The sequence below is a fragment of the Clavispora lusitaniae genome (genome assembly GCF_014636115.1).
Source record: "Clavispora lusitaniae strain FDAARGOS_655 chromosome Unknown tig00000038_pilon, whole genome shotgun sequence".
Classification (NCBI taxonomy): domain Eukaryota; kingdom Fungi; phylum Ascomycota; class Pichiomycetes; order Serinales; family Metschnikowiaceae; genus Clavispora; species Clavispora lusitaniae.
Genome location: NW_027093976.1, coordinates 583,575 through 611,353, shown reverse-complemented (window position 1 = coordinate 611,353; position 27,779 = coordinate 583,575). Strand labels below are relative to the sequence as shown.

General features: G+C 48.6%; 12 protein-coding genes across 12 annotated transcripts; 4 read left to right on the top strand and 8 right to left on the bottom strand. All coding sequences in view use genetic code 12, as the record gives it.

Moving 5' to 3' along the window:
• Window positions 1–223: 223 nt before the first annotated feature.
• On the bottom strand, window positions 224–1,561 carry FOB63_001388 (uncharacterized protein; the record flags this gene model as incomplete). The annotated part of the gene is made up of 1 exon (XM_002618506.2): window positions 224–1,561. One exon carries the CDS (start codon window positions 1,559–1,561, stop codon window positions 224–226), a length of 1,338 nt encoding a protein of 445 aa, XP_002618552.2.
• Window positions 1,562–2,530: 969 nt separating this feature from the next.
• On the bottom strand, window positions 2,531–3,772 carry KTR1 (glycosyltransferase family 15 protein; the record flags this gene model as incomplete). The annotated part of the gene is made up of 1 exon (XM_002618507.2): window positions 2,531–3,772. One exon carries the CDS (start codon window positions 3,770–3,772, stop codon window positions 2,531–2,533), a length of 1,242 nt encoding a protein of 413 aa, XP_002618553.1.
• A 362-nt stretch (window positions 3,773–4,134) lies between these two features.
• On the bottom strand, window positions 4,135–5,388 carry MNT2 (glycosyltransferase family 15 protein; the record flags this gene model as incomplete). The annotated part of the gene is made up of 1 exon (XM_002618508.2): window positions 4,135–5,388. One exon carries the CDS (start codon window positions 5,386–5,388, stop codon window positions 4,135–4,137), a length of 1,254 nt encoding a protein of 417 aa, XP_002618554.2.
• A 520-nt stretch (window positions 5,389–5,908) lies between these two features.
• Window positions 5,909–7,981, bottom strand: FOB63_001385 (uncharacterized protein; the record flags this gene model as incomplete). The annotated part of the gene is made up of 1 exon (XM_002618509.2): window positions 5,909–7,981. The coding sequence occupies one exon, from the start codon at window positions 7,979–7,981 to the stop codon at window positions 5,909–5,911; it is 2,073 nt and encodes a 690-aa protein (XP_002618555.2).
• Window positions 7,982–9,300: 1,319 nt separating this feature from the next.
• Window positions 9,301–11,046, top strand: NPL4 (Npl4p; the record flags this gene model as incomplete). The annotated part of the gene is made up of 1 exon (XM_002618510.2): window positions 9,301–11,046. One exon carries the CDS (start codon window positions 9,301–9,303, stop codon window positions 11,044–11,046), a length of 1,746 nt encoding a protein of 581 aa, XP_002618556.2.
• A 906-nt stretch (window positions 11,047–11,952) lies between these two features.
• MSI3 (adenyl-nucleotide exchange factor) lies at window positions 11,953–14,022 on the top strand (the record flags this gene model as incomplete). Its single annotated transcript, XM_002618511.2, has 1 exon — window positions 11,953–14,022. The coding sequence occupies one exon, from the start codon at window positions 11,953–11,955 to the stop codon at window positions 14,020–14,022; it is 2,070 nt and encodes a 689-aa protein (XP_002618557.2).
• Window positions 14,023–14,893: 871 nt separating this feature from the next.
• FOB63_001382 (serine/threonine protein kinase) lies at window positions 14,894–17,218 on the top strand (the record flags this gene model as incomplete). Its single annotated transcript, XM_066102159.1, has 2 exons — window positions 14,894–15,160; window positions 15,212–17,218. The coding sequence occupies 2 exons, from the start codon at window positions 14,894–14,896 to the stop codon at window positions 17,216–17,218; spliced, it is 2,274 nt and encodes a 757-aa protein (XP_065958458.1).
• Window positions 17,219–17,696: 478 nt separating this feature from the next.
• On the bottom strand, window positions 17,697–19,325 carry ELP3 (Elongator subunit; the record flags this gene model as incomplete). The annotated part of the gene is made up of 1 exon (XM_002618513.2): window positions 17,697–19,325. The coding sequence occupies one exon, from the start codon at window positions 19,323–19,325 to the stop codon at window positions 17,697–17,699; it is 1,629 nt and encodes a 542-aa protein (XP_002618559.1).
• A 651-nt stretch (window positions 19,326–19,976) lies between these two features.
• Window positions 19,977–21,782, bottom strand: FOB63_001380 (Amino acid permease family protein; the record flags this gene model as incomplete). The annotated part of the gene is made up of 1 exon (XM_002618514.2): window positions 19,977–21,782. One exon carries the CDS (start codon window positions 21,780–21,782, stop codon window positions 19,977–19,979), a length of 1,806 nt encoding a protein of 601 aa, XP_002618560.2.
• A 405-nt stretch (window positions 21,783–22,187) lies between these two features.
• On the bottom strand, window positions 22,188–22,439 carry FOB63_001379 (uncharacterized protein; the record flags this gene model as incomplete). The annotated part of the gene is made up of 1 exon (XM_066102158.1): window positions 22,188–22,439. The coding sequence occupies one exon, from the start codon at window positions 22,437–22,439 to the stop codon at window positions 22,188–22,190; it is 252 nt and encodes an 83-aa protein (XP_065958457.1).
• A 2,296-nt stretch (window positions 22,440–24,735) lies between these two features.
• On the top strand, window positions 24,736–25,584 carry FOB63_001378 (uncharacterized protein; the record flags this gene model as incomplete). The annotated part of the gene is made up of 1 exon (XM_002618516.2): window positions 24,736–25,584. The coding sequence occupies one exon, from the start codon at window positions 24,736–24,738 to the stop codon at window positions 25,582–25,584; it is 849 nt and encodes a 282-aa protein (XP_002618562.2).
• A 263-nt stretch (window positions 25,585–25,847) lies between these two features.
• FOB63_001377 (uncharacterized protein) lies at window positions 25,848–27,179 on the bottom strand (the record flags this gene model as incomplete). The annotated part of the gene is made up of 1 exon (XM_002618517.2): window positions 25,848–27,179. The coding sequence occupies one exon, from the start codon at window positions 27,177–27,179 to the stop codon at window positions 25,848–25,850; it is 1,332 nt and encodes a 443-aa protein (XP_002618563.2).
• Window positions 27,180–27,779: the final 600 nt, after the last annotated feature.

Below are 27,779 nucleotides of genomic sequence, written 5' to 3'. Positions count from 1 at the left end.
ATCAGCAAAGCAAAGAAGGTATTTAGTCGTTCCTTCTCGTGTACACTAAACCACGTGGAAACAATATTAATGGCTGCAAAATCGGACAAGTTCAAAACACCTTGTCTAACAACATCTCCCACCAACACTGGGGCTTGACCAACATAACCACGGAAAGGAAACAAACGGTTTCTCCGTTCAAACCGTATACACACATAATTCAACGCAATGAATCCTTGCAACGCTAAAGTCCATCGACATACTTGTCCCATGTCTTCTCGCAGACTTCCATGAACACACGCTTGGCATCAGCGTCATTGTAGATTTTGAAATTGAAGGCGCCATCATCGTTAAAGGCGATAGTGCCGCGCACGGCCACATCTGACTCGCGAGAGTCGGTGCGCTTACGGTCCATCTCGGCCATTTCCTCTGGCAGAGGCTCAGTACGATCGTCAAAATGTTCCCGCTGTGCCAGAAGCGGCTGTGCTTGTATAGGGGCGGCCATGGTGACGGCACCACGGAACACATCTTGGACGGTGGAACGCCGCGGAGCGGCAGTCTTTGCTACACGGCGCACAGGCCCCGTAAGCGGAGGCACCAAGTGAACAGCACTGTAGGGCGGGATCATTGGTACGACGCGGCGAAAGCCATAAAAAGAACGCATTGGGGCGGACTTGACGATGGGCGAAGGGGCGCCAGGCACGAGACGGAGAGGGCGCGGCGCTTTGTCTCGGCGGAGTCGTTTGCGGGCGAGCGAGGAGGTGCGTGCGAATTCACCATTAGAATTGCTAGTGTGCGCTACCAGGTTATCATTGGAGTCCAGACTGGAGTCGAGGCTTCCATTTGAATCCAGGTTGCCGTTGGAGTGCAGATGGGCCATTGCAGCATCGGATGAAAGGGGTATAGTGGCTGCAAAAGTTGGACAAGTCAGCGGTGTCTTGGTTGCAAAAGGTGCACCCAGCCCCGCGGGCTTGGTTGCAAAAGTTGCAGGGGGAATTGGTGTATTAAAGTTGGAGTGCGAAACAGCGGGGCCACGCAACGGCGAGGGCACTTTGGGAATACGCTGCGGAGACGCGCGGCCCTTGTCGGGCGAAGCTGAGCGCGAAGCTGAGCGCGAATGAGGGGCCAAGTGGGGCGAGCGCGCCGACTCGGAGACAGAATTAGGCCTTGAGACGTCATGTGGTCCAGGTTCTACTGCCGAGATGGTGACCGAGTCGGGTGCTGGGGCATGTGACGAAGCACGGGTATCAGAGCTAGCGGTCCCCTTGGTTGGCTGCTCAGACTCCTCGTTGGAATTTGTAGACTTTGCCAGATCTGGCGCGGCATCTGGCGCAGGAACAGCGTCTGGCGCAGCATTTTCAGTATCTGGTGCCCGCGGCAGGGCGGACTTTTGCGCAATCAAGGTGTTCTGCTGCTCGCGGATGCTGTTGCTTAAACGGAGCGTATCGCGCAACTCGTCAGGGACCTGCAGCGGCACTATGGGGCTGACGATGCGCACGAGGAGGTCGGCGGTGGCCTGGTTGCTAAGTTCGAGCAGGGGTGGGCGGCGCTTAGCCGTGAGCGTGGGTTGTTCTTGGACCATGGGCGGCTAGGAAACGAGAATCCGAAAGGACAGAAATCAGAAAGGATCAGAAATCAGAAGGATCAGAAATCAGAAAGGATCGGAACAGATCCAGAGCAAAGGTCAACGAGAGGAGAAAGACCAAAAGACCAGAAGATCTGGATAGCGAAGTCGATGTGGAGACCAAGATATGGAGACCGAAGATATGGGATCAAACCAGATGATATGAAATCAGACCAGATGATACGAAGACCAGACCAGAAGACAAATCGGACAGGCCCAAAGACAATCTACCGGGCTGCTCAATATTCGCAATAGTAGTTGAACAAAGACCGGAAAGTTCGTTGCAAGTCTGATAATGGATGGGTTACCTGCCGTCTAATTTTGGAGCAGGAGGATGAACACGGCACTTCGATGACAGAGCAGCGGATATTTATAGAGCCAGAAGGACTGGAGGAAAAGAAGCGAGACACAAGATGGACCAAAAGGAAGAATCTAGAAAGGCGGAAGAAAAGAGCGGCTGGAAAGGGCCAAGGGGCCGCGCATGCACGTTAATTGTGAAACTTTGGTGTTTCATATTCTGTGATGCAGGGCCGGCGTCACTGGGGAATTGGGCTGTGCACGACCCGACGACCCGCCCGCCTTCCGGGCCGATTCCGGCGGCGCTTGCACTTTTCGATAGCTACTGCTACAGTGAGGACACTTTTGTGGGGCCTGATTTCGACGCAACGTGATGAATCGCAGCGTTTTCGAACTTGGCCGTTGGGGCTGTGATTGTCGTATCCTGCACACAGCCGTCTCGCTTACTGGGAAATTAAGGTGGAGCGCGCGTTCGCTTACTATACAGCAAAGACCATCTCTGAAAAATGCGGCAAGGAAAAATTGCTCATTTGCTCAAGTTGCTCCAATTAGAACTAAAAACGCTAGCGACTGGAAAAATTTGGGCGAGAAAAATTCCGGCGACAAAATTCGCAAACCTCACTTGCTCATTTACTGCGTGAAGTTTTCCCATCCCTTGGGTCTGGTCAAACCGTGCACCTTGAAAAACTTTGGTGTGCACGAGTATCCACGCCACGTAAAGTCGTCTTTTGGATTGCACACGCACTTTTTGCTGAGGCGCGTTTCTTCATCAACAGGACAGTTGTTGAACGGAACATGGAAGTAGCCCACGTCGCCGAAAAAATGGATCTTGTCCTTTGGAATGAAAAGGGACGCACCAATCGAGTGCACAGGCGCATCTCCCCATCTCTCGTAGAAGAAGCCGCCTGCCTTGTCGAGATACTCAAAGTACTTGAGATAGGCTTCCGACTGCCATAACTTCATGGCGGCAACCTCAAAGTTGGACCAGAAGTGGCACCCGTTGTAGGTGTTACCGTTGTCGTCGGAGATCCAGGCCATGTTGTTGTTCTCAGCCACGTACTTGGGGTTCTCTTCGATGAATTTCTTGGTGGTTTCCCACAAGGTTGGAATTGTCGCCTTGTACTCAGGAAGAGAAATGGTGAAGCCGTACATCTTGTCGTTGTCCTTCATGAACTTGAACACGTCGTAGTCAATGTCGCAGAAGATCTTGATGTCGGGCTCAACACGCCAGTAGTACTCGTACTCGGCCATCAATGGGTGACGGAAAAAGAAACCCGACTCGAACCGACACATGTGGCGGTACGACTCGGATCCTCCGTAAATGATGTTTTGCGCCACCATTTCCTCTCTGGCCAAGGCAGCCTTCTCCTTGTCGATCCAGTCAGGGTACGACCAATGCTCGTTTGGAATGGTACCGTACTTGGCCTGTCCAGAAACAAGGGCCGAGGTTGTCTTCTTGAAGTTGTCGTCGAATGGTTCGTCGTTCAAGAACACCCAGTCATAGTGGAACTTCAGGTTGAACCGGTCTTCGATGTGGCGGATAGAGCCCATGATGGAGTCGAGGTCCGAGTTTCTTGCCAAAGTGACAAAGGTGGCCTTGACCTTTTCGCCTGGCGCTGGCGCAGATTGAGGCGCAGAAACCTTCTCTGGCGATGCAGCGGCACCCTTTTCTGGCGCCGCCGCTGCCTTGTCATTTGCAGCTTGGGCTGGTGGAGCCTTTGTTGCATCTGGCTTAGCTTCGGGCTGAGTGGATTGCATCAACGGCGAAGAAGAGTATGTGGAACCCTTGGTGAGCACATATCCACAGAAAATCAACACGAGCGCAAAAATACCAAACCGCACAAGGCGGGCATTGGATCGAGAAGAAGCCATGGGAAGAAGAAAAGGACGCTACGTGTCGAAAAGCGCGGGTGGGTGGATGTTTGGTGGAGGAGAGATGTCTTGGCTTTTCGTAAAAATAGACGCGCACCCCATTTGAATCACACTGCATTATGCCTGCTTCGATGCGTTGACTGCCTAGCATGGCATTGCAGCATATGTGACTGCGCCCACCCACCACACACATTGGAAAGGCGAAGCATCTCCTTTTTAATGCATAGGGTCTTCTGCAACAAGGAGAACTACATTTCAGTACGAGAAGGGAGTGGCTAGTGACTTCAACATGTCTTACTACGCAAACAAAACAAGGGTACTTTATCGATGCTATTTATTACCAGCATTTGTATGATGCACGGTTATGTACTGTACTTTTCCCAGTTTGGAGGTTTTTCAAGTCCCATGGCTTTGAAATACTGCTTTCCGCATGCATACGGTCTGAAGGTGAAATCGCTCTCTGGATCACACGAGCACTTGTGATTTGTGCGGAACTCCTCATTCAAAGGGCACTGTGTGTAAACACCGTGGTTGTAACCCACATCTTCGAAGAAGTGGATCTTGTCCTTAGGCAAAAAGAGAGATGCAGCAATGGAATGCACAGGGGCATCTCCCCATCTTTCGTAAAAGAATCCGCCTGTTTTGTCAAGGAAATCAAAGTACTCGGTGTATGCTTTGGAGCGCCAAAATTTCAACGATGCAACCTCAAAATTCGACCAGAAGTGGCACAAGTTGTATGTCTCTCCCTTGTCTTCACTGATAAACTCCATCAAGTTGTTTTCGGCAACGTGTTCTGGATGCGCCTTGAGAAACTCCTTTGTGCGATCCCATAAGGTAGGGATGGTCTTGATAAACTCGTGGATGGTGATGGTGAATCCGTACACCTTGTTGTTTTCTTCCATGTAGCGGAAAAGGTCGTAGTCCAAATCGCAATGGATTTGGATTCCAGGCTCGACTCGCCAGTACCACTCGTATTCGTTCATCAATGGATGTCTCCAGAAGAATCCAGACTCATACCGACACATGTGTCTATAAGACTCCAAATCGCCATAGATAATGCCTTCTTCCTTCATTTTCTTCCGCGAGGCAGCTGCCTTCGACTGATCAATCCAGTCTGGGTATGACCAGTGTTCTTTGGGGACCAAACCATACTTTGCTGTTCCAGACACAATTGACCCAGTCACACGCTTGAATTCGTCTGTGAACGGCTCGTCATTCAAGAAAACCCAGTCGTAGTGGAACTTTCTGTTGAAGCGGTCTTCCACGTTTCTGATCGCCTTGACCAAATCATAGAGCTCTGAATTACGAGCCAATGTGACAAATGTAGCATTGGCGCGAGGGCCAGGAATCACACAGTCCCCGGGCGCGGTCCCTTGCTCTTGCGCCACCAAACTAGAATCCTGTGGTTTCTGAACGGGGACGTTCTCTTGCACGGGTGGTTTTTCGGCCACTTGTTGTGGTTTCTGGGCAAGAACTTGACCCGTAGCCAGATCAACATAGACGACACTAGCCGGTGCGCCCAAAAACGACCCGCTGTAGAAGAAGAGCGCCCATATCACAACAGCAGCAACCACTCCATAGACGGTTCTCTTTCCTTGCAACTGTCTGGGAATCATGAGGAGAAGAAACTGACTCGTGTCATGAAAAGAGCTGTTCTGCAGAGAAGTGCAGCTCCTGTGCAAGTACAGGGCTCGTAATAGTGTGTCATCGTAAGCGAGAGGACTATTTTCACGCAGGTGTAAAGGGGAAAGTGCATGTCTTTGGGAAGTAATTATGCTCTCGAGGGGGACAAGCCAGCTTTCGCTGATATTACTTGAAACCACCAAGAGAAATTGGGGCTGTTCTATATTTGGTTGTATGCACCTCATGCAACCAAAAACTAAATGTCCTCGCATGGTGCGTTGGACAACATGCGCGGCGCATTGAGTTGGCATTGCGTATACCAAAACAAAATCAAGTCAGCCATGCATGAATGATTGTCAGTTCGGAGTATTTGGCCCCCTGTTCACCTAGGCACATTTCTACGGTCTCCAGCTGGCAATAACACCCCGGGATCAATGAAGAGATTAGACTTCGGAAACAGGTAGTGTAACCTGCAGTTTCGTAGTTTAAATATACTTATGCAAATGCTCCCGCTCATGGGGTATTTGATGGTATCTGGATGAAAGCCAGCCGTTTTCGTTCCAAATCTGCTGCATCAAGATGTCTTTCGAACTCGTTGCTCATGATGATGAATTCGCTATATCGAATGTTGGTCTGACTCACCATTTGCATATTCAAATTGCTCATGAGACGGTATACTTCGTCGGCGTCAAAGATGTCTAGTAGAGTCTTTTCGAAAAGTTTGAAAATTGCCAAACTGTAGCTCACAAACTTCACGTCTGCACTTTCACTGAGAAGCAAATTGTCAAAAAGCTTGAACCAAAGCTCCACCGAAAAAAAGCTTTCTGTAAAAAGCCCCAACCACCACCGGAGTATGAGCATTTGTATTTCCACCCCGATAGATTTTAGGTGCTTGAAAAGCTTGGGCAATAGTTGGGGAAAATATTCAGATTGGACAAGCTCCACATCCTGCTGGATGTATGCAAGAGCATCTGGATGGAAAAACTCCACTTTGCCGTACTTTGGAACGAAATCCTCCGTCAAACTTACGAAAATCCAAAAAACATCCTCCTCTGAGAGCTTTTCTGCACTATGGATATTTCCCTCGTTCGTTCCTAGAAGGAGATTGCCCACCACTTTGTTCATACCCTGCGAATATCCAATCTCCGGCTTGAAAGCGACAAACGCATATAAAATATTCTGGAGCTTGTACAAATGCGGTCCTGGCTGGCTGTTAGACATATCATTGAAAAACCGATTGGAAGGGTGGGTGCGATGCAAGTCCAAGTCAATCTGCTCCAAATGGCTTTTGATCACACTATCTTCAGTCGTCTGACTTACCTCAACCAATCGCTGGAATTCCCCTCGAACTTCACGGTTTTTAGCGCCTGAAAGCTCGAACCAAAGAGTGTTTCTGTATTTTGGCGGTATCCCACTCTCATTGACTAAACGAAGAAGGGCTCGCGGTAAGTCGTCTGAATTTTCATCGTCACCAGATATGAAAAACTTTGCAAGTCGAGATTCAGGCCGTTTTAGGTTTTGGCCTCTGGCGCCGAACGTTTCGCTATCCTCTTCTTTATGCCGTTTGAGTTTCTCTCTCCGAACGTGGTTCATGAATGTATCCCACCTTTTCACAATCTCGTCGTTCTGCGCATCATAAAGCTCACCCAAATGTTTGAGTTTGTCAATGGTTCCAGATGCATCGAGAGAAATGGTTGCGGTCATTGCCGAACTTTCTGCTTGAATAGAGTCACCACTCATGGCAGCGTTATTGAAAATAGGGGAATCATTTTGAGTTGAAGAAGGCATGTCAATATAAAATCCGTATTTGTCGGTATTGGAATCTGCCACCACAATGTCGTCTGTATCGCCGATACTCTGCAATTCTACCGGATTTTTCTGTGGTTTACGCCGAAAGCTCGAAAGACTGAGCGAACGTAAACGGGAATTCAAGCTTCCAGATGAGGAAGAAGTGATGAGCTCCTCTGATGGATTGAGCCAGTCAAGCCAGTGGCTCCTCTTTTCCGTCTCTGCTGAAGGAACTCGACTTGAACTAGAACCATGGACCAACGGAGGTCTTTGTCTCTTTTCGTGCTCGGAACTGGCATCCCTTGTATTCCTATGTTGTAAAGCCTCACTTGGAGGCAGTCCATTGGTCTGCGGGCTTGGAAGATCTATCGTCTCGGATGATTTCGAAATCTGGCGAGGCCGGGTGCTCTTTCTAACCGGGATTTTTCCTACCTGTTCATCTAGAGCCGACTGGATCATTTGGGAAACGACTTTTTGTGCGTTTGCTTCGACTGGAAGCGCATTGAGGTGTCGATCTACTTCTAACGCAGATAAGTTGCCGTACTCCATGCATAGACGCATCAACTCTTGTTCTCTCTGAAACTTTTCTTTCCGTAGCAAAATGAGCTCGGCCTCTTTTGATGCTAAGTCTTTGGATAGTTGCCGCACAAGCCGAAACGGCTGGTTTTGGAACTTGAGTTGTACGAGTTTCGATAGCTGCTTGTCTGATAACTCATGGATGTTATCTCCTATGGGAAGAGGCGGACTTGGGTTGGCATCCAGCGGACCAAAAAGATTTGACTTGTCAGGATCTGACATGGATTATTTCGAGCAACTTTGCCTACAAAGGCGGTGCTGTGAATGAAGAAGATAGACGAAGATGTGAATACGATAATTGTTAAACGTGCATATGCTAAGCGCGCAAACCTGGGGTCACCGCATTTACCACTCTTGTTTGTTTGCAGCAGGACGCATGCACATCATGAGAGAGATTGCATGCATGTGCAGCAACTTGCCCAAGAAAATACACTGTCTCCACTCAAGGTAATCGATCATGATTTTACTGAGAAAGCAAAACAGCTCAAAGTATTAACTATCGGAAACACTAGATGATAGCAAGCTGAATTGCTGTTCTTCGAGAATTATACGTGAATACTAAATGTTGTTGTTAATTATCAAGTACTCGCTATAGTCTTTTTGGCATGTTTCATAATTTGTCCGAATAGAACAATTCTCGTGAGGGCAAATTAAGCAGAATAATCGTAACAGCGACTCTTTGAGGTTGAGCTCTAGTGCAGTAGGGATGAACTCTTTTAAGTTGATGAGCAACAACAAATGAAGTAGCTCTATAGCCTGAAACAGCGTACAGTTCCTGATGGAACTATAGCTCGTATGATTACCAACACATATTCGAGATAGGAAACCGACGAAACTAACACAGTTCAAAAAAAATAACGAAGTACCAGTGAAGTTATCGGCAATTACTTGTAAGGACAGAAGTGTTCAGAGCAAAGGTTAAGTTGTGGACCAGAAATTCGTATGAGAAGAAAGATCCAAATATTAATTATTCAAGTTGATAATCACATTTGCTTGGATTACCAACGCTCACGATTGTGACTTTCAACTTCGTTTGTGTCAATTATCCAGAACAGCTGAATTACATATATCTAGTCATCCACTTGTATGAGCCACTTCTTGAAGTTTATGATACTTTGGTTCCGTTGATGTCTAGCTAATATAATAAACGAAGCGTTGTGTATTTACAGATATTGTTATCAACTAGTTTTCTGTAGAGACTGTTCAGAAAACTTTTTATATACATTGGTTGTTCCTTCAGCACCCGGAACTAATCCAAAAGCCACCTCGCGTGTCCAAGCCTTGAATGATGGAAGCAAGAAGAATATGCGCATAGGAGGGGGACCGCTAACAGGTTCAACTCGCCACCTTGACAAAATTCATAAAAACACACCAAAGCAAACAATCTATCACATTGGACTTAACTACATATTTGGCCCTGCCGTAGCCTCTCTGCTTCTTACATAATACGTCTTTATCAATGTGGCCGCACTGTTCGCACTCGCTTTCACTTTCGCGACTACTTTTGCTTCTCCACCAAACCACTCTTCTCCCCATACACCATGATTCTCCGTTTCAGATCGAAAAGCGGCATGGCCCGGATCCAGACCGAGCCCACCTCGCCCTTTGCTGAAGCTGTCGAGTCTGCCCGCGCCCATTTTGGCCTCGCAGGCGATTTCTATGTGAGCGATTCGCCTTCCAACAAGGGCATTCTTGCAAGCGAATTGAACGACACAGTAGGCAACATGGGTCTTTCCAATGGTGCCCTCCTTTACATCACAGAGGTTTCTGTCCCTGGCGACGCACAAACAACAGGAAACCCCAAAGCTGGCGGGTATGCGCATGTCACTTCAACAAACTCCACGACAGGTGCAAATGCAACAAGCACAAAGAAGGCAGCCAATAACGCCAATAACGCCAATACCACCGCGGAGCCGGCTGTCAACGCGCCGCCTTTTGCAGCCACCAGCCCGGATGCACAATCTTTCCCTGTGGACGCCGAGCTCGACCGCGCAGAGGGCCTCATTCCTCGCTCCCGCTCGGCGCTTTGCCGCCACGGCGACAGGGGCATGTGTGAGTACTGCTCGCCGCTCCCGCCTTGGGACCTTGCGTATCTTGCAGAACACGGCATCAAGCACCAGTCCTTCTGGGCCCACGTCAAGGAGCGCCAGCACCTCACGCCAAACAGCGTGGCGCCTTTGGACGTTCCAGACTACCGTGTTCGCCCCTGCAACCTGGGCCACGCGCCATATCCCGCTGGAATCTGCTCTCAGTGTCAGCCTGCGCCAATCACCCTTCAGCAGCAGCTGTTCCGTATGGTGGACCACGTGGAGTTTGCTGACCACGCCGTGATGGACCGCTTTCTTGATGCGTGGCGTCGTTCCGGCGCTCAGCGCTACGGTGTCATGTACGGCCGGTACGAGCCTTTTGACCAGGTGCCATTGGGCATCAAGGCCGTTGTCGAAGCCATCTACGAACCGCCACAGGCCGACGAGGCAGACGGGATCACGCTCTTGGAGTGGGAAAACCAGGCACAGGTGGACCAAGTGGCGCAGTCCCTTGGCCTTGTTCCTGTAGGTGCTGTCTTCACCGATTTGACCGACAGTGGTGCCAGAGACGGCTCAGTGTTGTGCAAACGGCACAAGGACCTGTTTTTCCTTTCTGGCGTCGAAGTGGCCATGGCCGCACGCAACCAGATTCTCCACGCGGCGGCGTGTCGCCATTCTTCTACAGGCCGCTTCTCCTCTAAGTTTGTGACGTGTGTGATCACGGGCAACACCAAGGGCGAGATTGAACCGCGGGCCTACCAGGTGTCGGCGAGCGCAGAAGCTCTCATTGCGGCAGACCTCATATGTCCTTCAACACAGCCATCCCAGGTGTGGATCAACCCCACAGAGGGCAAGCGATATGTGCCAGATGTGTTCTACACTCGTATCAACGAGTATGGGTTGCAAGTGAAGACAAACGCCAAACCTTCCTTCCCAATCGACTATCTATTGGTGACACTACTGGACGGATTTCCTGTTCAGCCTACTCCAATGTTCACACAGCGGTTCCCGGTCGAGAACCGTGCCTTTGTGGGCGAGGCGCCTGATTTGCGTCTGGTCCGCTCGCAAGTGGAAGGCGGGACCGACTCTCTTGCTGATTTCCACTTGCTTGTACACATTCGCGGCATGGATATTTTGGCAGACTCTGAATTTGCCCTTCTTGTGGAGTATGTACGGAACCGGAAAGAAGAGGACTACGTGCGGTTAGCGGAGACCGGAGGCTGGATGACACTTCTCACCATTTTGGAGCAGAGCACATGATCGACGAATATTGGCTAGAGAAGTTACGGGAGGGTTTTTGCTACACATTTGCTTCTTCTGTTGCACATGGTAGAAGATCTGTGTATCCATGGCAGGATTTGTCAGTAGTGGAAATTTAGAGTTCGAATACTTGCTTGCTTTCTCTGTGAGTCCAAGCTGTTTGACGAACAATGAAGACCCATGAAATCTAGAAGACCACGAAATGGATTTGACGGAATTTTTCTTCAGCAACGACAACGCAATGGATATTTATTAAGTAGCCTGCGATTGCTCTGATGATTTATATAATCAAGATGTAACTTCTTGTTATAGATGTTGCCGGATGTTTTTAAGAAATAGAGAATGGTGGAAACTGGAAGGAAATCATATTTTAAGATCGACCTACATTTTTAGAGAAGATGGCTACTTCTAAATTACCACGCTTCTATTTTATTTGGGCTACTTGGTTCCACAAATGAAATCTAATCGTTAATACGAACCACACATACTTCAGTACTAAGTTCTTGCTTATCTAACAATATCCCATATATTTCTGGCCTGACACGGTTTGTTTACGTAGCCATGAAATTTTTATAGCTTTTAATTTATATTCAATTTTAGCCAAGACAGTACCACGTCCGCACCTGCCGTATACGGTGGCCTGCACATAATATATTATGAGTCTCGCACGACCCAAATTTGCCAGCTTCTACAGGCTTGCCAGCTCTCTCAACTTTTCCTGGTGGTCATTTCATACCTTTACGATAGTTTCAAAGGCGAATTACCATTTTCCCAGTCCAGGAAGGGCAAAGTTGCTGTGAGAAGCTTCTCGAACTTTCTAGATGAGTCGTGCGCGCGCGCATTCGTTTTAATAAGACTTCAAGACTTTTCGCCATTTTTTCAGAAAGAAAAAAAGAACAAAGTAAAATGTCCACTCCATTTGGTGTCGATTTGGGAAATGACAACACAGTCATTGCCTGTGCGAGAAACAGAGGAATTGACATTATCGTCAACGAAGTCTCCAACCGTTCCACCCCTTCCTTGGTGGGTTTTGGTATGAAGAACAGATTTATTGGTGAATCGGCCAAGAACCAGCAAACTTCCAACATTAAGAACACCGTTGACAACTTGAAGAGAATCTTGGGCTTGAACTACTCCGACCCAGACTTTGAGATTGAGAAGAAGTTTTTCACTGCTCCTTTGGTTGAAAACGAGGATGGCCAGATTAGCGCCAAGGTCAGATTTGCCGGTGAACAACAGGAATTCACCTCGACCCAGTTGACCGCCATGTTCTTGAACAAGATCAAAGACATCACTGCCAAGGAAACAAAGGGCAACATCGTCGACATTTGCTTGTCTGTGCCAGTTTGGTACACCGAGAAGCAAAGACGTGCTGCTTCCGATGCTTGTAAAATCGCTGGCTTGAACCCTGTCAGAATCGTCAACGAAGTCACTGCTGCTGCCGTCGGGTACGGTGTTTTCAAGCAAAACGATTTGCCCGAGGACAAGCCTAAGATTGTGGCTTTTGTTGACATTGGCCACTCTTCCTACCAAGTTTCCATTGCCGCTGTCAAGAAGGGTGAGTTGAAGATCTTGGGCTCCGCCTGTGACAAGCACTTTGGTGGCAGAGACTTTGACCACGCTATTGCCAACCACTTTGCCGAGGAATTCAAGGGCAAGTACAAGATTGACGTGAAGGAGAACCCAAAGGCTTTCTACAGAGTTCTTGCTGCTTCCGAAAAGGTCAAGAAGGTTTTGTCTGCTAACAGTTCTGCTCCAATCAACATCGAGTCGCTTATGAATGACGTTGATGTCTCTTCCTCTTTGACCAGAGAGGAGTTGGAGGAGTACGTCAAGCCTTTGTTGGAGCGTGTGCATGTTCCTATTGAGATTGCTTTGAAGGACGCTGGCATCACCACTGAGGACATCGATTCCATTGAAGTTATCGGTGGTTGTACCAGAGTTCCTTCTTTGAAGGCCAAGTTGAGCGAGATCTTCGGCAAGCAATTGTCTTTCACTTTGAACCAAGACGAAGCCATTGCCAGAGGTAACGCCTTCATCTGTGCCATGCACTCGCCAACCTTGAGAGTCAGACCTTTCAAGTTCGAGGACTTCAACCCTTACTCGGTTTCCTACTTCTGGGACAAGGAGGAAGAAGACGAGGACCACATGGAAGTTTTCCCAAGAGGCGGCACTTTCCCATCCACCAAGATCATCACTCTTTTCAGAAAGGGTGACTTTGAAGTCGAGGCCAAGTACACCAACAAGGAGGAGTTGCCAGCTGGTGTTGAGTCTCAGATCGCCAAGTGGACCATCAAGGGTGTTGTTCCTAACGAAGGCGAGACTTCTATTGCCACCAAGTTGAAGTTGAGAAACGACCCATCTGGTTTCTACACCATCGAATCTGCTTACACCGTTGAGGAGAAGTTGGTTAAGGAATTGGTTGAGCCTAAGGAAGGTGAAGAAGTTGACCCAGAGGCTGAGCCTGAATACAAGGAAGTCAAGAAGTTGGTTAAGAAGAACGACTTGACCATTGAAATGACCAGCGCTGCTTTGCCAGAGGACAAGAGACAAGCCTTGTTCGAAAAGGAAAGCGCTTTGGTTGTTGCCGACAAGTTGGTTGCCGACACCGAGGACAGAAAGAACGCCTTGGAGGAGTACATCTACGAGTTGAGAGGCAAGTTGGAGGACCAATACAAGGACTTTGCTTCTGACGCCGAGAAGGAGAAGTTGACTGCCTTGTTGATGAAGACCGAGGACTGGTTGTACGATGACGGTTACGACTCGACCAAGGCCAAGTACATCGCCAAGTACGAGGAGTTGGCTTCCATTGGTAACCTTATCAAGGGCCGTTACCAGGCTGATGTTGAGGAAAAGAAGCAGGCTGTCAGACAAAAGCAGGAGGCTGCTCAGATGGCCGCTATGGCCGAGAAGATGGCTGCTGCCAGAGAGGCTTCTAAGGGTGGTGAGAAGCCTGAAGACATGGAGGTTGACTAAGCGGTATGGGTTGGCTGTCGATAGATTCAGGTATATAATAATGCAACTGATAACTAGTTACGCTTGAAAAGATCAGGTTCGGTAGGCCATCATTCAGTAAGTACGAAGACAATAGTCTGTGTTTGTATGTAAAAATAAAAATTAAAAAATTTATTTCAATGGAGCTTCATCGTGAACGTAAAAATCCAACTCCGTTTGGTTTGGAGTGTTAATTTATAAATAAGATGGACAGTAGCAGTTTGGTGACACAATGAAATGTGAGCGAAAATTACTATGGAGGCTAATGTGTTAGGGCCCAAAAAGAACCACCAAAGCAAATAGAAGAAATTAAATGAATTCAAGCGATTCAGACAGTTCGGTATTGATCTAGTAGAAGTACCGTACTGCTAGTATGGTGCAGGTATTATCGCAGATCGGCTTGTTCATTATCCTCTAGGATATCCACAAACAAGCTCAAAAAACAGAAAGAGGATAAAAAGACACAAGGACGAAAATATGCAGAAGAGAACAAAATCATCCAGCACTCTCCTCATTGCGGTTATTCCGACACAGAAATCGTAGTTGCCAGAGCAGAAACCATCAAATCAGTATGCGCAGTGTTTTCTCCTATTCTTAGAATTTGCTTTGCCACAAGCACTCACGCCACAAACACTCTTTTCTTCTCCTCCTCTTGCTCCGTCGTAGTCGCCACTGCCGCTGCCTCTTTCCACCGCTTCTTTTCTTGCCAATCTCTTTCCCAACCTAATTCCGTCCGTCTGGGGCCGTGGTCACGTGCGCGCCCCGGCCCCACCATGAAAAAAAGCCTTTCATAGGAATCCTCATCCATACAAAAAAGAGCCAGCCCCAACCATAAGCGCCCATTCGCCTTCCGATGCCTCAGTCCCACAAGTCTAACTTGTCGCTAGCCATCCAAAAGGCCGATGCCAACCACGAGAGCCAGCCACACACCCACCACAACTACAAGGAGAATGCGTCTCGCAAAAGCAGCGCTGCCTCGGATGCGGCGCCGTTTGGCTTTCTTCCGCTGGCCGGCCTGGCCACCAGCCTGACTTTTGCACCGCTGGTGAAGTCGTTTCGGCCCGAGCTCACGCCCATCAGCACCGACTTTGATCTGCATAGCCACAAGAGCCAAAGTTACGCCAGCCAGAACCAAAGCTACGCCAGCCAGAATCAAAGTTACGCCAGCCAGAACCAAAGTTACGGCAGCCAGAATCAAGGTTACGGCAGCCAGAGCTTTGGCAGCCACTACGACAGCTTTGGCGACGCAAATGACACATACAAGGAACAGCAGAACAACCAAGACCACGAGGGCAGCCAGACAGGCCAGACCCGTGGCCACGACTCCTCTGACCAAGCTGCGAGCCAGCCTCTGAACCAGGCACAGACCCAAGGGGCCAAACAGGCTGCAAAACCGGCTTCATCCAACCAAAAACCGCATCTGGCCAAGGCCAGCGGCACCCAGACAGGCCAGACAGGCCAGACAGACCAGCCTGGCTTGGACGCGGTGGACGAGTCGGACTCGGACTTTGAAGACGTCAATGTCGAGAACGAAGAAAGCCTCAAGGACTACGTGCCTGGCGGCTACCACACATGCTACATTGGCGAAACGTACCGTGACAACAAGTACACATTGGTGCGGAAACTTGGCTGGGGCCATTTTTCCACCGTGTGGTTGGCCAGAGACAACGACAAGCAGTGCCACGTGGCCATGAAGATCGTGCGCAGTGCCAAACACTACACGGACACGGCCATCGACGAGATCAAGCTCTTGGACCGTGTTACCAGCGCCGACATCTACCATCCGGGGCACGATCACGTGATCCAGTTGTTGGACACATTTACCCACAAGGGCCCCAACGGTGTCCATGTTTGCATGGTTTTTGAGGTTTTGGGCGAGAACTTGCTCTCGCTCATCCGCCGCTACAAGCACCGCGGCATTCCTGTGGTGTTTGTCAAGCAGATTGCCAAGCAGCTCTTGCTGGCTTTGGATTTCTTGCATCGCACATGCGGCGTGATCCACACAGACCTCAAGCCGGAGAACGTTTTGATTGAAATCGGCGACGTCGAGCAGATTGTGCGCTTGGTGGAGGCAGAGGAGCTGCACGCCCGTCTCCAGAGGAAGTTGCTGCGGACAAAGTCGAAAACGGAGCTGATCCGCTCCAAACCAGACCTGGTGGAAAACTCCCCCGGTCTCAAGGGCTCAGCGTCTGCGGCCTCTCTTTCCAAAGTCCGCGACCTCGGCTCTCCCAGCGTACGGAACGGAAGACGGGCCCGGCGCCACACGCTCATCACCGGGTCTCAGCCATTGCCTCTGCCCATGCGCTCATTCAACCGCTCCTTCACCAGTGCTGCCACGCTTGCTGCAACCACATGCAACACGCCGGTGAAGACGCCAAGCCACCTGCTGTTGTTTGGCGGAGCGTTTGTGCTGACGCCAAAACAGGCGCCGTACAACAATTCGGACGGCGAGGAAATGGACGAGGACCTCAGCAACCTGCTTCTGTCGATGTCTGTGTCACGCAGCGGCGGGTTTGTGACGCAGGAGCCGCCACGTGGCGTGGTAAATGAAGACGAGTTGATCTCGGTCAAAATCGCAGACTTGGGCAATGCCTGCTGGGTGCACCACCACTTCACGGACGAGATCCAGACACGCCAGTACCGGGCGCCCGAAGTGTTGTTGGGCTACCATTGGGGCGCCAGCGCAGACTTGTGGTCGTTTGCATGCCTTGTGTTTGAGTTGTTGACAGGCGACTACTTGTTCGATCCACGGAGTGGGAAGACGTACACCAAGGACGACGACCACATGGCGCAGATCATCGAGTTGATTGGCCCGTTCCCACGCGCCATGTTGAAGGAGAGCTACTATGCGAGAGACTTTTTTAATGCCCACGGCGATCTCCACCGCATCTCCAAATTGAAGCCGTGGGGCTTGAAAGATGTGTTGGTGGAAAAGTACAAGTTTTCCGTGAGCGACGCAGTTGACATTGCCGATTTCTTGTTGCCCATGTTGACATTGCAGCCAGAGAACAGGGCCGATGCCGGCGGAATGATCAACCATCCTTGGTTGAGCGATGCGCTCAGTCTTGAGAATGTGGTTCTCGAGCGGCCTGTGGGCGGCTCGGGCGAGGATATTCCCGGCTGGTCCCGCGAGGTTGGCGAGGCGCCAGGAAAGCACTATTTCCGCCACCATACATGACGATTGCATATTTTAATTCAGCGGGCCTGCCGCATGTACTATAGTTGGCTATCATCAGGAGAGATACACGGAAGCAAATGAACGCGAAAAGCGGCCCATGGGATTAACCCAGGTACAAGCGAAGGATTAGTGCTTGCTGTATATTCGGTTTTAATGATGTATAATATTGCTGGTCTAAAGAGATGGGCTCCACTACTGACGTGTGGGACCAAACTCTAAGTAAATAGCCTGTACCAATAGTGGATTCAATATATATTCGACCAGAGGCTTAAGGGCGCCGCTCATTCACTCTATCTTGAACATTGGTTATGAACAAGTTAACACGTACGCAACAATCACATACAATAGCCGCAATAGCTTACATACAACTTGGTGGCATCGTTCTCAATAAATATAGCCTCAATTAAGTACAAACACCGAAAAAGTCACTGAGATTAAGCAAGCTTTTCTTTCAACCTCTACCTTCTTGGTAACCTCATCAGAGCATCTTGGACATGTATGGCCCGTCCAACTCATATCCCAATCTTGCGTAGTAATTACGCACACCCACACCAGAGATGACAGAAATCTTGGTGGAGCCGTGTTCCTCTTTCGCAATGCGTGCAGCTTCTTCCATCAACAACGTTCCGAAACCCTGGTGCTGGAACTTCCGTGGGTCTCGAGAATGCAACGGCACCACAGATCCGTAAACGTGAAGTTCACGGACAAGGGAAGTGCGCTGGCCCTTCAATTCCCGGCGGAATGGCTTGGCGGCTTTCCGCAAGCGGAGAAGACCAATCAAAATGTCCTGCTTCGGATCCTCGTACAGCAAGAATGTCTCCCAACCGCCGTTGGCATAGTAGTCACGGCGAATAAGCTCGACCTGGTCCGGCGCCACCTTGTGGTGGACTTCCTGGATACCCACTTCTCTTGTTCTCACATCTCGACAGGATGTACCAAAGTCTTTCATTCTGGCAAGCGCCAACTCACGCAAGTTTCCGTTTTCCACACCAGAAGTCACCAAGGGCATAGGAATGTCACGCTGCACTCTGTAGATTCTGGTCCAGGGCGGCACAAGAGCCATGATCCGGGCAACCAAGTCCACCAAGGCATTGGCGCTGTACGACTTGTACAAACCACGCTTCCACAACTCGTACAAGCCAGTGCCACGGATGACTAAGGTCGGGTAGATCTTCAAGCCGTCGGTACGGAACTCGGGGTTTTCAAAGTACTCGACAAACTGCTGCAAGTCCCGCTCCATCCCCACGTTGGGCAAGTCCGGCATCATGTGGCTGACCACTTTGTAGCCCGCGTCCTTGGCCACGGCGAAGGTTTCGCAAACGGCCTTCACCGTGTGGCCTCTGTTGGTGTCTCTGGCCACGTCTTCGTAGACCAGCTGCACGCCGACCTCCAAACGGGTGCAGCCATATGTCAACATGTCGCTCAAGTGTGTTTCCGTGCAGTAGTCGGGTCTGGTCTCGATGGTGATGCCGACACATTTGGTCTGCGCCTGCTGGGAAAAACGGATGGACTCAGTAAGGTCGGTGCCCGAGTATCCGGACAAGGCGTTGTGCAACTGGGCAATGAAGTGCTCGCGGTACTCCACGGGCAACGACATGAACGTGCCGCCCATGACAATGTACTCGACTTTGTCGATCAGATGGCCCAACAGCCGGAGCTGGTCGATCCGCCCGCGGGCCTGCTCGTACGGGTCGTAGCGGGCGCGGATGGCCCGCATCAGCGTGGGCTCGTAGCCCGTGTATGACTGCGTGGAGTATTCAAAGTCCGAGTCTGGTCCGCCAGGGCAGTAGACACAGATGTTTCCCGTGTATGCAATGTGGGGACAGCGGTGCGGCTTGCACATGACGGCGACGACAGCAATACCGGACGCCGTTCTCACAGGCTTGGCCTTGAGTTTGGGAAGCAAGTACTTCTTGTGCTGGTCTGGAATGGCGGCGATGATGTCGGTCAAGCGCGGCTGGTGTTTGAGCTTGAGCTTTTTCGAGTGGCGGGACACCACGCCGTTGAGGTTTGTGTCCTTGTTGGACTTGAGCAGCGCCACGAGCTCGCTGGCGATGTCGCTGCAGCACTGGAGAAACCGTTCTTTTTCAGGTGGGAGAGAGGGCATGTGGAAAAGAAGTGGTTGAAAGATGATGAGGGTGTGCAGAGAAGAGGAGAGCTGGGGAAAACTGAACAGAGAGTGAATCGGAGATGAAGTAAAGCAGACGGTTTAAGGTGGTTCAACGGTTCAAGACGTTTCAAATCAACGGTTCAAAGGCAGTTCTATGAAGACTCGGTTGCAGAAAATTGCGTGGAAATATCTGCTCAGATATTGATTTGATTGCGCGATGAGCAGAAGACTTGAATAAGGGGTTGCCTCTTTGTTCAAGGGCTGTTTTAATACTTTGCTCCAGTCGGCCTTGAAGCACTTACGCTGTTGTTCAAACTTTAACGTTTTCAAGCTGTTGTGACTGAGATGCCATATCTACTGCTCTTAACATGTTTTACTCTTTTCGTCCTCCTTTCTGGACATATTTGGGCCTTGTTCGTAGCTATAAAATCATTCTTCAGCCTCATCAAGCGGAGCAACGTCAAGTAGACTTTACTTGCTCCCTGTGAAAATCACTGAAAGTTCCGGTAAATCCAGATCTCAGTACTTCAATGCGGGCATTATTGTACTTGTTTCGCATAAAATCACTACATTAAATTGCTGAAGCCTTTGACTAAGACAAAAAAATTCCTGTATTAGGCCGTTCGCCTGTTCTAATCTATAGTGTAGTTACATAATCCAGCTCAAAATCTTGTCAAGAAGCCCGTGTGTGGTTTTCTGTCCTGATTCTATCTCCGCATAAAGCTGGTACTCGTGCTCCTCGATTTCATCGAGCCCCGTCCGAAGATCCGCCTCTTCGGGTTTGACGAATGTTGTTTTCTTCCAAAACTTGTAGACAAAAAATGCTACCACAGCGATGAACAACATGAGATAGTTGTACAAAAATGCATCCACAGACCAATGCCCAGGCATAAAAACCGTATAGCCCAAGACCAACGTGATGAGCCACAAAAAGAATGTGGCCACATATGACGTGTATGGTTGCCCGAACGATTTGAAAGAGAAACCGTCCCTGTTAATGTTCTGCGCCTTACATGCTCTGTAAAAGAACAAGTATGTTGTGCTCATGAACGCATAATTGAGAACCTGGGAACCTGTTGATAACGAAACAGTATAGTTCAAAACCTTGTTTCCGGTACTGGCCAACTGCATCAAGGATGCTAATGCAAACGCAAGAGCAACAAACACACAGTAGATTGGAACACCCTTCTTGGTGCAGCGAGAGAAAAACTTGGGAGCAAAGCCTTTAAGCGAAAGGGCATAGAGGGTCCGAGACGAGCAGTAAGTGTAAGAGTTGCCAGCAGAGAATGCCGAGGTCATGGAAATAGCATTGACAATATCAGGAAGAACACTGATGCCCAAGTTGTTCATGGCAGCAACATATGGCGAAGCAGCGGCATCGGATGAGTCTGATGCCTTCTTCAAGTAGTTGGGGTCGTTGTAGGCGATCAAAATGCCGACGGAAAGCGCACCACCAATGTAAAACACCACCAAACGGGCCAAAACCGTGCGGAAGGCCAGAGCCATAGTTTTTCTTGGGTTTTTCGCTTCACCGGCAGTCATACTAAGGTATTCCGCCGACACAACCACGAAACAGGCCGAAAAGAGGCCTGCCATAAATCCGTGGAAACGACCAGATGATCCTTTAGTCAAAAACTCTGCGATGGGTCCACCTTCAGCCTTCCAGTTGCGGAAACCAAAAGCATCGTGTCTTGGATTACCACCACACATGGTGATGAGAGTGAAAAACAAGAGCAAAATACACAAGATCAACTTGCCAAGCGAAAGCCAAAACTCAGACTCTCCATATGCCTTGACCACGAAAATGTTGAGCGCAGCGTAAATGGCAATCTGGATACACAAGGCAATAGCAGGCGAGTAGCCGTCTTTCCAGTAATGGAACATTGCGTTGACGGCGGTGATTTCAAACGGAATGTACAAGCTCTGCATCAACCAAAAGTTGATGGACGCAGCACACTCAAAAGCCGGGTCCACGACACGGCCGGAAATGTTCAAAAAGGGCGAATCAATGGGCAAGTAGCACACCATCTCGCCCACGGAAACCGTCAACATCAAGATGATGGCTGTCCAGAAAAGATACCCGAGCAAAAGGCCTAGAGGACCAGCCTCCGTTAAGCCAGTCGAACCGATGGTGATGAACAAACCAGTGCCAATGGAGCCACCAATGGCAATAAGGTTGACGTGTCTCACCTCCAACGTTCTCTTGGTGTGATAGTATTCACGCGAGGTCAGCAGAGCCGGATTCGAGCCCACGCTGCTGAATTCTTCGACAGAATCGACCGAGGCGACGGTCACCTTCGCATTCAGCTTGGATTTCTTGTCTTCTGTGGTGGTCACGGCCTCTTCTCCGGTGATGGAGCCGTTTTTTTCGATGGAGCCGTTTCTGTCGAAGGAGCTGCTCTTTTCGGAGCTCATCTCTTCGCTAGGCCCATCGATAGAGCTTCTTTGGGACATGGCACGAAAGGTTTGGGAATAAGCGGGGAAAGCTGTCTTGAAAAGTTTTAGAACCTGTGGAAAGCCTTTGAAAACACCGCAGACTTTTCGGCCATTTTATTTCGGCGTGGGGGATGATGGGTTTGGATACCAACGTGTACGTAACATTGAAGAATATGCATGCTGACGCAGAACGATAAAGCGCCGTGCTCGAAATGGTAAAGATATGTCTGACGCAGGACACAAGAGACAAAAAAGGTGCAAAGAACCATTGCAATGTGCCATGCAGGGTCTGGACACGCACCTTTCACAGCTGGATTCTGCTTTCCAACTCAAAGAGGAGAAGTGCAATCCTCACCACGTTTATCTGGCTTATCGGACGAGGCTCGATGTTTCCCGCAAAAAATCGAGCCAAGTGGTGGGGCTCTAGATTTTCTGTGCCTCTGGTTTTTCCCTGCACGCCTGTCTAAACTGCACGCCCATCTGTTGGTTTATGCCGCATTTTTTTTGCTCCGACGAGATGAGTTGGCGTTTGGTCGAGGTGCCGCGGCGATATTTTGGCCCGGCGTTTGTCTTTTTGGCAAATTCTGGCCCTTTGGCCGGACGGCCGTTGAGCTTTGTTCGTGATTGCTTTTCCATCCCAGTTCGGCAGGTGCGCACATTCACCGACTGACACATTTTTTGATGGACAACACGTTCTTGGTATTCTGCAGGAAGGTGGCCACTCTGGCCAATGAAACGAACCCGAAAAGAGGTATTTTTGGCGTGGTATTATTAAACGTGGACAGAAAGGAGGACTGGGGTTCCGCTCTTACTGCATACTTTGGTGCTGCCCGTTTATCAGGAAAACGGCAAAACCTACGTCCAAATCAGACTTTGACGTCTGTCAGTCATCACGAAAGTCCCCATTGGGTAATTGTGGAGGCTCATAACACGGTTCTTTTCAGTAGTAATTCGCACCTCATCTTGAAAGGGGAAGCCGCAACACGATAAGCTTATCGCGAATATTGCGTTCCATGTTGCATTCCCTATTTTGGATAGCATACTGATCTCTGTATTTTACAACGTAAACCGCTGGAAACGGCTTGAAATGACATGTTGCTTCGTATATTGCTCCGTTTACTGCTCGACCGTATCCTATGCTTGGCTTGGCCACAAATTAAAGACAAGCTCTGCTTTTCTTGGGGAATATAGATTCGGGTTGCATGCGCACTGATAAGACCAGCGATAAGGTTGACATTGCTTATGTGGATTAGATATGCCAACGGCTATAGGTGCGTTATCTTAAATCCGGTTCTGGACTTTCAGACTCATTTCAGAACCTTCGAATCGGGCATAAATTTGCAATTGCCCTAAACATATAAAGTGGGCGTTTTAGCCTCATTTTGGTGTTTTCCGTCTGATTATCCTATCGTGGCTTATCGGTATACCTTAGACTTGTATGATAAGGTGTATACCTTAGACTTGTATGATAAGGTGTATACCTTAGACGTCTTGTATGATAAGGTGTCTTCAGTTTGTTCACTTTCTTACTCTTACCATTATTTGTAAAAGGACGACAACTTCCCTTCTCTCCCTATAACATTACAAAAGCTTCTTGACCTTTTTCAAGTCGACCTTGTTTTTGTACTATCGAAATGGTACCTATTGAGTGATTGTTAAAACATACTATGACAACGCAAATCGAGTCACATCAAAAGAGACTTGATGTCAGTTATCACAGAACGACAGATTTCGGAACCATCGTGCCCCATCTTGCTTTGGAGATGTATTTCTCACCCAGCGACAAGACATACACTCAACTATTATGTTTTCTCCACTAATTTTGACATTGTAACCTGAATGTTTCACTTATCAAAGTTTTAATGGTGGAATCTGTCTGCAGTAGAATCGTACACATGAAGAGTATAGAAAGTATGTGGTAGGCAAATTGAAAGATGGAATGGGCTCAACTCTGAAGTGTGATAATCATGGGACGAGGAATGTCAGTCCACAAATGCTCTTTTTAACCCACTTCCTTGGCTAGATCCGTTACAAGTGAACACGATGTTTGATCCACGTAGTTCCAACTGCACCATCTGGGTTTATCATAGTCATGAATGTAAATGCTACAGTAGCTGATTTCTCTGTCAGATCTATCATGGCAACATTTTTAAATACTAAGGTCCTTTCGTTTCGTGCAAATTGATGATCCCGACCTAACAAACTCAACCTTAGAATGGAATAGACGAATTAACTGAACAAGACTGGACTCTTTTTCGCTCTGTAGTTCATGCGCGTTTCAGCACAAAACAGAATCGATCGCTGCATTTATCACAGCAAAGATCGATGACCTCAACATGATAGCATAAGTATGACAAACACTCTTCTGTTCTGTGTTGTTGTGTCAGTGGCCAATATTCTGAAGCGTTTCCATTGTAATTGACAAACCTCTCATTCCAGACGCTTAATATTTGATCTTCGAAGTTCCTCTTGTGTCTTGAATCGAACAAACCACATGCACTGTTGAATGTTCGAAAATGAATCATACAAATATGGTTAGCAAGGACAGCGGAAAGAACTAATAGTACAGTATTCCAAGTTTTGTGGTTCTGAAATTCCTCTTCCATTTAGTTTATGCTCAACTATGGATGAAAAGTAGAAACCAGCAAGCAGAAAGTTGCTTGAATCTCCGGTAGACAAACCACATCGGTAGTTCCTAAATCTCGACTTGTCAAGTTTAGAACTTGATAGTTTTTGAAATGGCTACAACCATTCACTGGTGGGCTGATTTTTACTGTTGATCGTTCCAGCCTTTACGCTTTTATCAATACGAAAGTGAAGTTTCGATCGCTAATTAGAGAAATGAAATTATTCTCGTTACATAGTTGGACATCACTCAGTTGAATCCATAGGCCATTTTGGCACTCTATGGTTCAGATGTACGGGTGTGCACATTGTATGCGAAAATTTCAACTACTCGACTCCAAAACCAATGATTCTTGCCAGAAGCATATTGGCCGTGCCGGCCCGCACACCAATCGCCGCAGCGTCCTTCGCTCGCATAATAACCCGTGGCTATGCTGACGCTCCCAAAAAAAAGAAACAAAAAGCGCCCGATATCAGCATGGTGCCAATCAAAGCAGTTGGCGTGTTGGCCGACTTCTATGTTCCGCCCAAATTCAGAAACTGCCCCATAACGTCGTGGCCCAAGTTGCTTCTCAGAAGAATCGGCGCTTTTGGTCTCAACACGTTTAGTGTGTCGAAATTCAAGTCCGACACCAAGTTGAAGTTGCGCTTCAACGACTGGAAAGAATTGGCTGTGGATAAGTACGTGAAAACCAACAAGATATTTGCCGCCGCCTGCTCGCTTCCACGAGCACAGAGGCAGTCGTACTTGCAATCGCAGTTGGACGGCATTGCTGGAATCGAGGTGGTCAAGTCGTTGTCCACGAGAGCCTTGACATTCCCAGCCCGGTCAAAGTTGGAGTGGAACCTCAAGAAGATCGAAGGGAACCCGAAGTTGGTGAGTTTCACCCCGATCCCAGACAGCAACGACATTTCCGCCGTCATCCAGTTTGTGGTCAAGGTCCAGACTAGACAGGAGATGGTCATTACCGGAGATGCCCAGTCAAAAACAGAGCGTCTGGTGACGGACTACATTGTGCTTACACTCAACCCATATACAGACGAGTTGGTCCTTGTGGGGACGTTGTTCGAGAGCGACCACGTGCGGGGGGTCAAGCCCGAGTTGGAAATGGAAAATGTCAGGGCCTTGGAGAACTTCCAAAAGGTGTGCGCAGACATTTACCGTGCTCCGCCAGAACCCAAGGAAGTAATGTAAATACCATTCAAATTTTGTACATAAACATAATGACAAGCGTCGACTTTTTTTTTTTTATCATTTTGGATTTTTTGTGCCTTTTGCTTTTGGTCTTCAATTTTTTTCATAGTCTTAGTCTCTTGGACTGGTTTTGTTGTCTCTCTGCATTTCCAACCTTTTTCCTGCCTTGTTTTTTTCCCAATATTCCTGCCAGCAGGTCTACTTTTATGTCTCTTCGTTGTCCTGATTCCTCTCATGACGCTTCGTTTCCGCCTGTTTTATTCTCAATCCATTAAGAAAACATCTTCTGAGGCCACGTGAGTTTTTTCGGCCTGAACTACCGTCGGCCGTACCAATAAAGTACCCGACTGCGATCTAGAATTCCGTCTCTGGCGTTCTTGCGGTGTTAATATCAAGTTTCCAAGGGACGCGGGAACATAATCTTCGAAAAACACATTATCGTCCTCAGATTCGCTCTCGTCTGCAATGGCCGAATCTGTTGTTTCTGGTAAAAAGCTGTTTAGAGGCGACGTGCTTGTGTTAATGCGAGAGAAAGGTTTCGAATATGGTGTACTGAATTGTGTTTGTGGAGAGTGGAAAGACAACCCCATAGTCAAATCACTTGATCCCAGAGAAGAAAGGGACATCTGAGACGGCACAAGAATCGACTGTTTCTGCAACTTCAGACTGAGATTCCGGCTCAAGGGAGATGGTCTTTCGTTATAGGAGCCGAAGGCACCATTTCCTGTTCTCAAGGACGAAACAAAGGGGCTCTGTACTGAATTAGAACCAGAGTTCTGGCCTACAGCTGGAAATCCATTCAGCAGGAACGAACCTTGCGAACTGATCCGAATTGGGAGGGATGAATCATCTTCTGCCGGATATATCGAATAGCTGGCGGAATGATAATCACTGAAAACGTTTGAGCTGAAAGATTCGGTAAAAGAACTGACACTAGTCAGTGTTCCAGATTCATGGAAAGAGCTCTTCCTTCCAGGCATTTCTGATGCGGTTCGGGCGTTTCCGTTTGCATAATTTTGGTTGGTGTTATGTCCATAGTTTGCGTTGTTGGCATAGTTTCCGTTGGAGAAAGCACTCGCGTAATTGTTGTATGTCAGTTTGCCGTTAGACTGAGACTTTTCTCTTTCGTTGCGGCGATAGACACTTTTGGAGTTGACACGAGTGCCGTCAGGCAATATATGAGCCAAAGCACACTTGAGCCCAAACTTGCAGTTACCGCGCTGAAAGTACTTGCAAGGTAACTTATCAGCGGCCAAAGTCCCATCCAAATTATGGCTGAACGGACACGAATTACCAGCTTGGCAAATACCTTGGCGGTAAAACTTGCACGGGACATGGCGCAAGTTTTTGTTGGAGTTGGCGCTCGAACCCGTGCCATTTACAGGCACGAGACCCGGCGGGCCCGTGTTTGGCGGCAACTGGGCCGAAATCGACGAGAGATCAAAGGCCTGGGAACCCTTGGTGGTTCTAGGATCGGCCGGAGACGCGTCCAGAACGGCTGCTGTTCTTTTTGCAGCCCTGTTGGGATCTTGGGAAAACGGAATGTATTTGTTGTGGTTTACACTAAGAAACTGAACGTCCAGGCGCCCACTCATTTTGGGAAAATGTGGCGGGTGGGATTTCAGTTGAAAAAAAAAGAGTTAGCAAGAGAGTAGCGTTGATGTGTGCAGTGGAACTTTCCAGTACAAAATAGCTTGGGCGACGAATGGAAAGAAAACTGTGAAAATGAGCCTGTGTATCGAAAAAAAGCAAAAGATAAGACTTCTGAGTTTGAGGATGTGGAGCTACGATTAGATAAGGAATCGGATCGTGCAGGACGTACATGAATTGTATCTGGAATACCCACACTTTGGCACATGAGGCGGCGATTTCGTTCTTTTTAAAGCCGATTTGGGGTTTCTGACTGCCATAGTTGGCATAGCCCCTTTTTCCCTCTTTTTTCCAGCCGTTCTGTGGAAATGTAGTCAAGTTCTATATAGCCACAGTCCTGCACCTTCAGATAAGCACGGTGGTGAATCTGAATGATACGAATCAAGAGAAATGTCTGTTGAAGTACGGTTTTTCGCCAAGGAATGTCGTTTCTGTCGTTGGAAAGCAAACTTTAAAACAGAAGAAAATACAGTGCGCTAAGTGTGGCTTTAGTCTAGTAGATTATGAGTCAGGACAATATGCGCATATCTTTGCCGTCTCGTTTA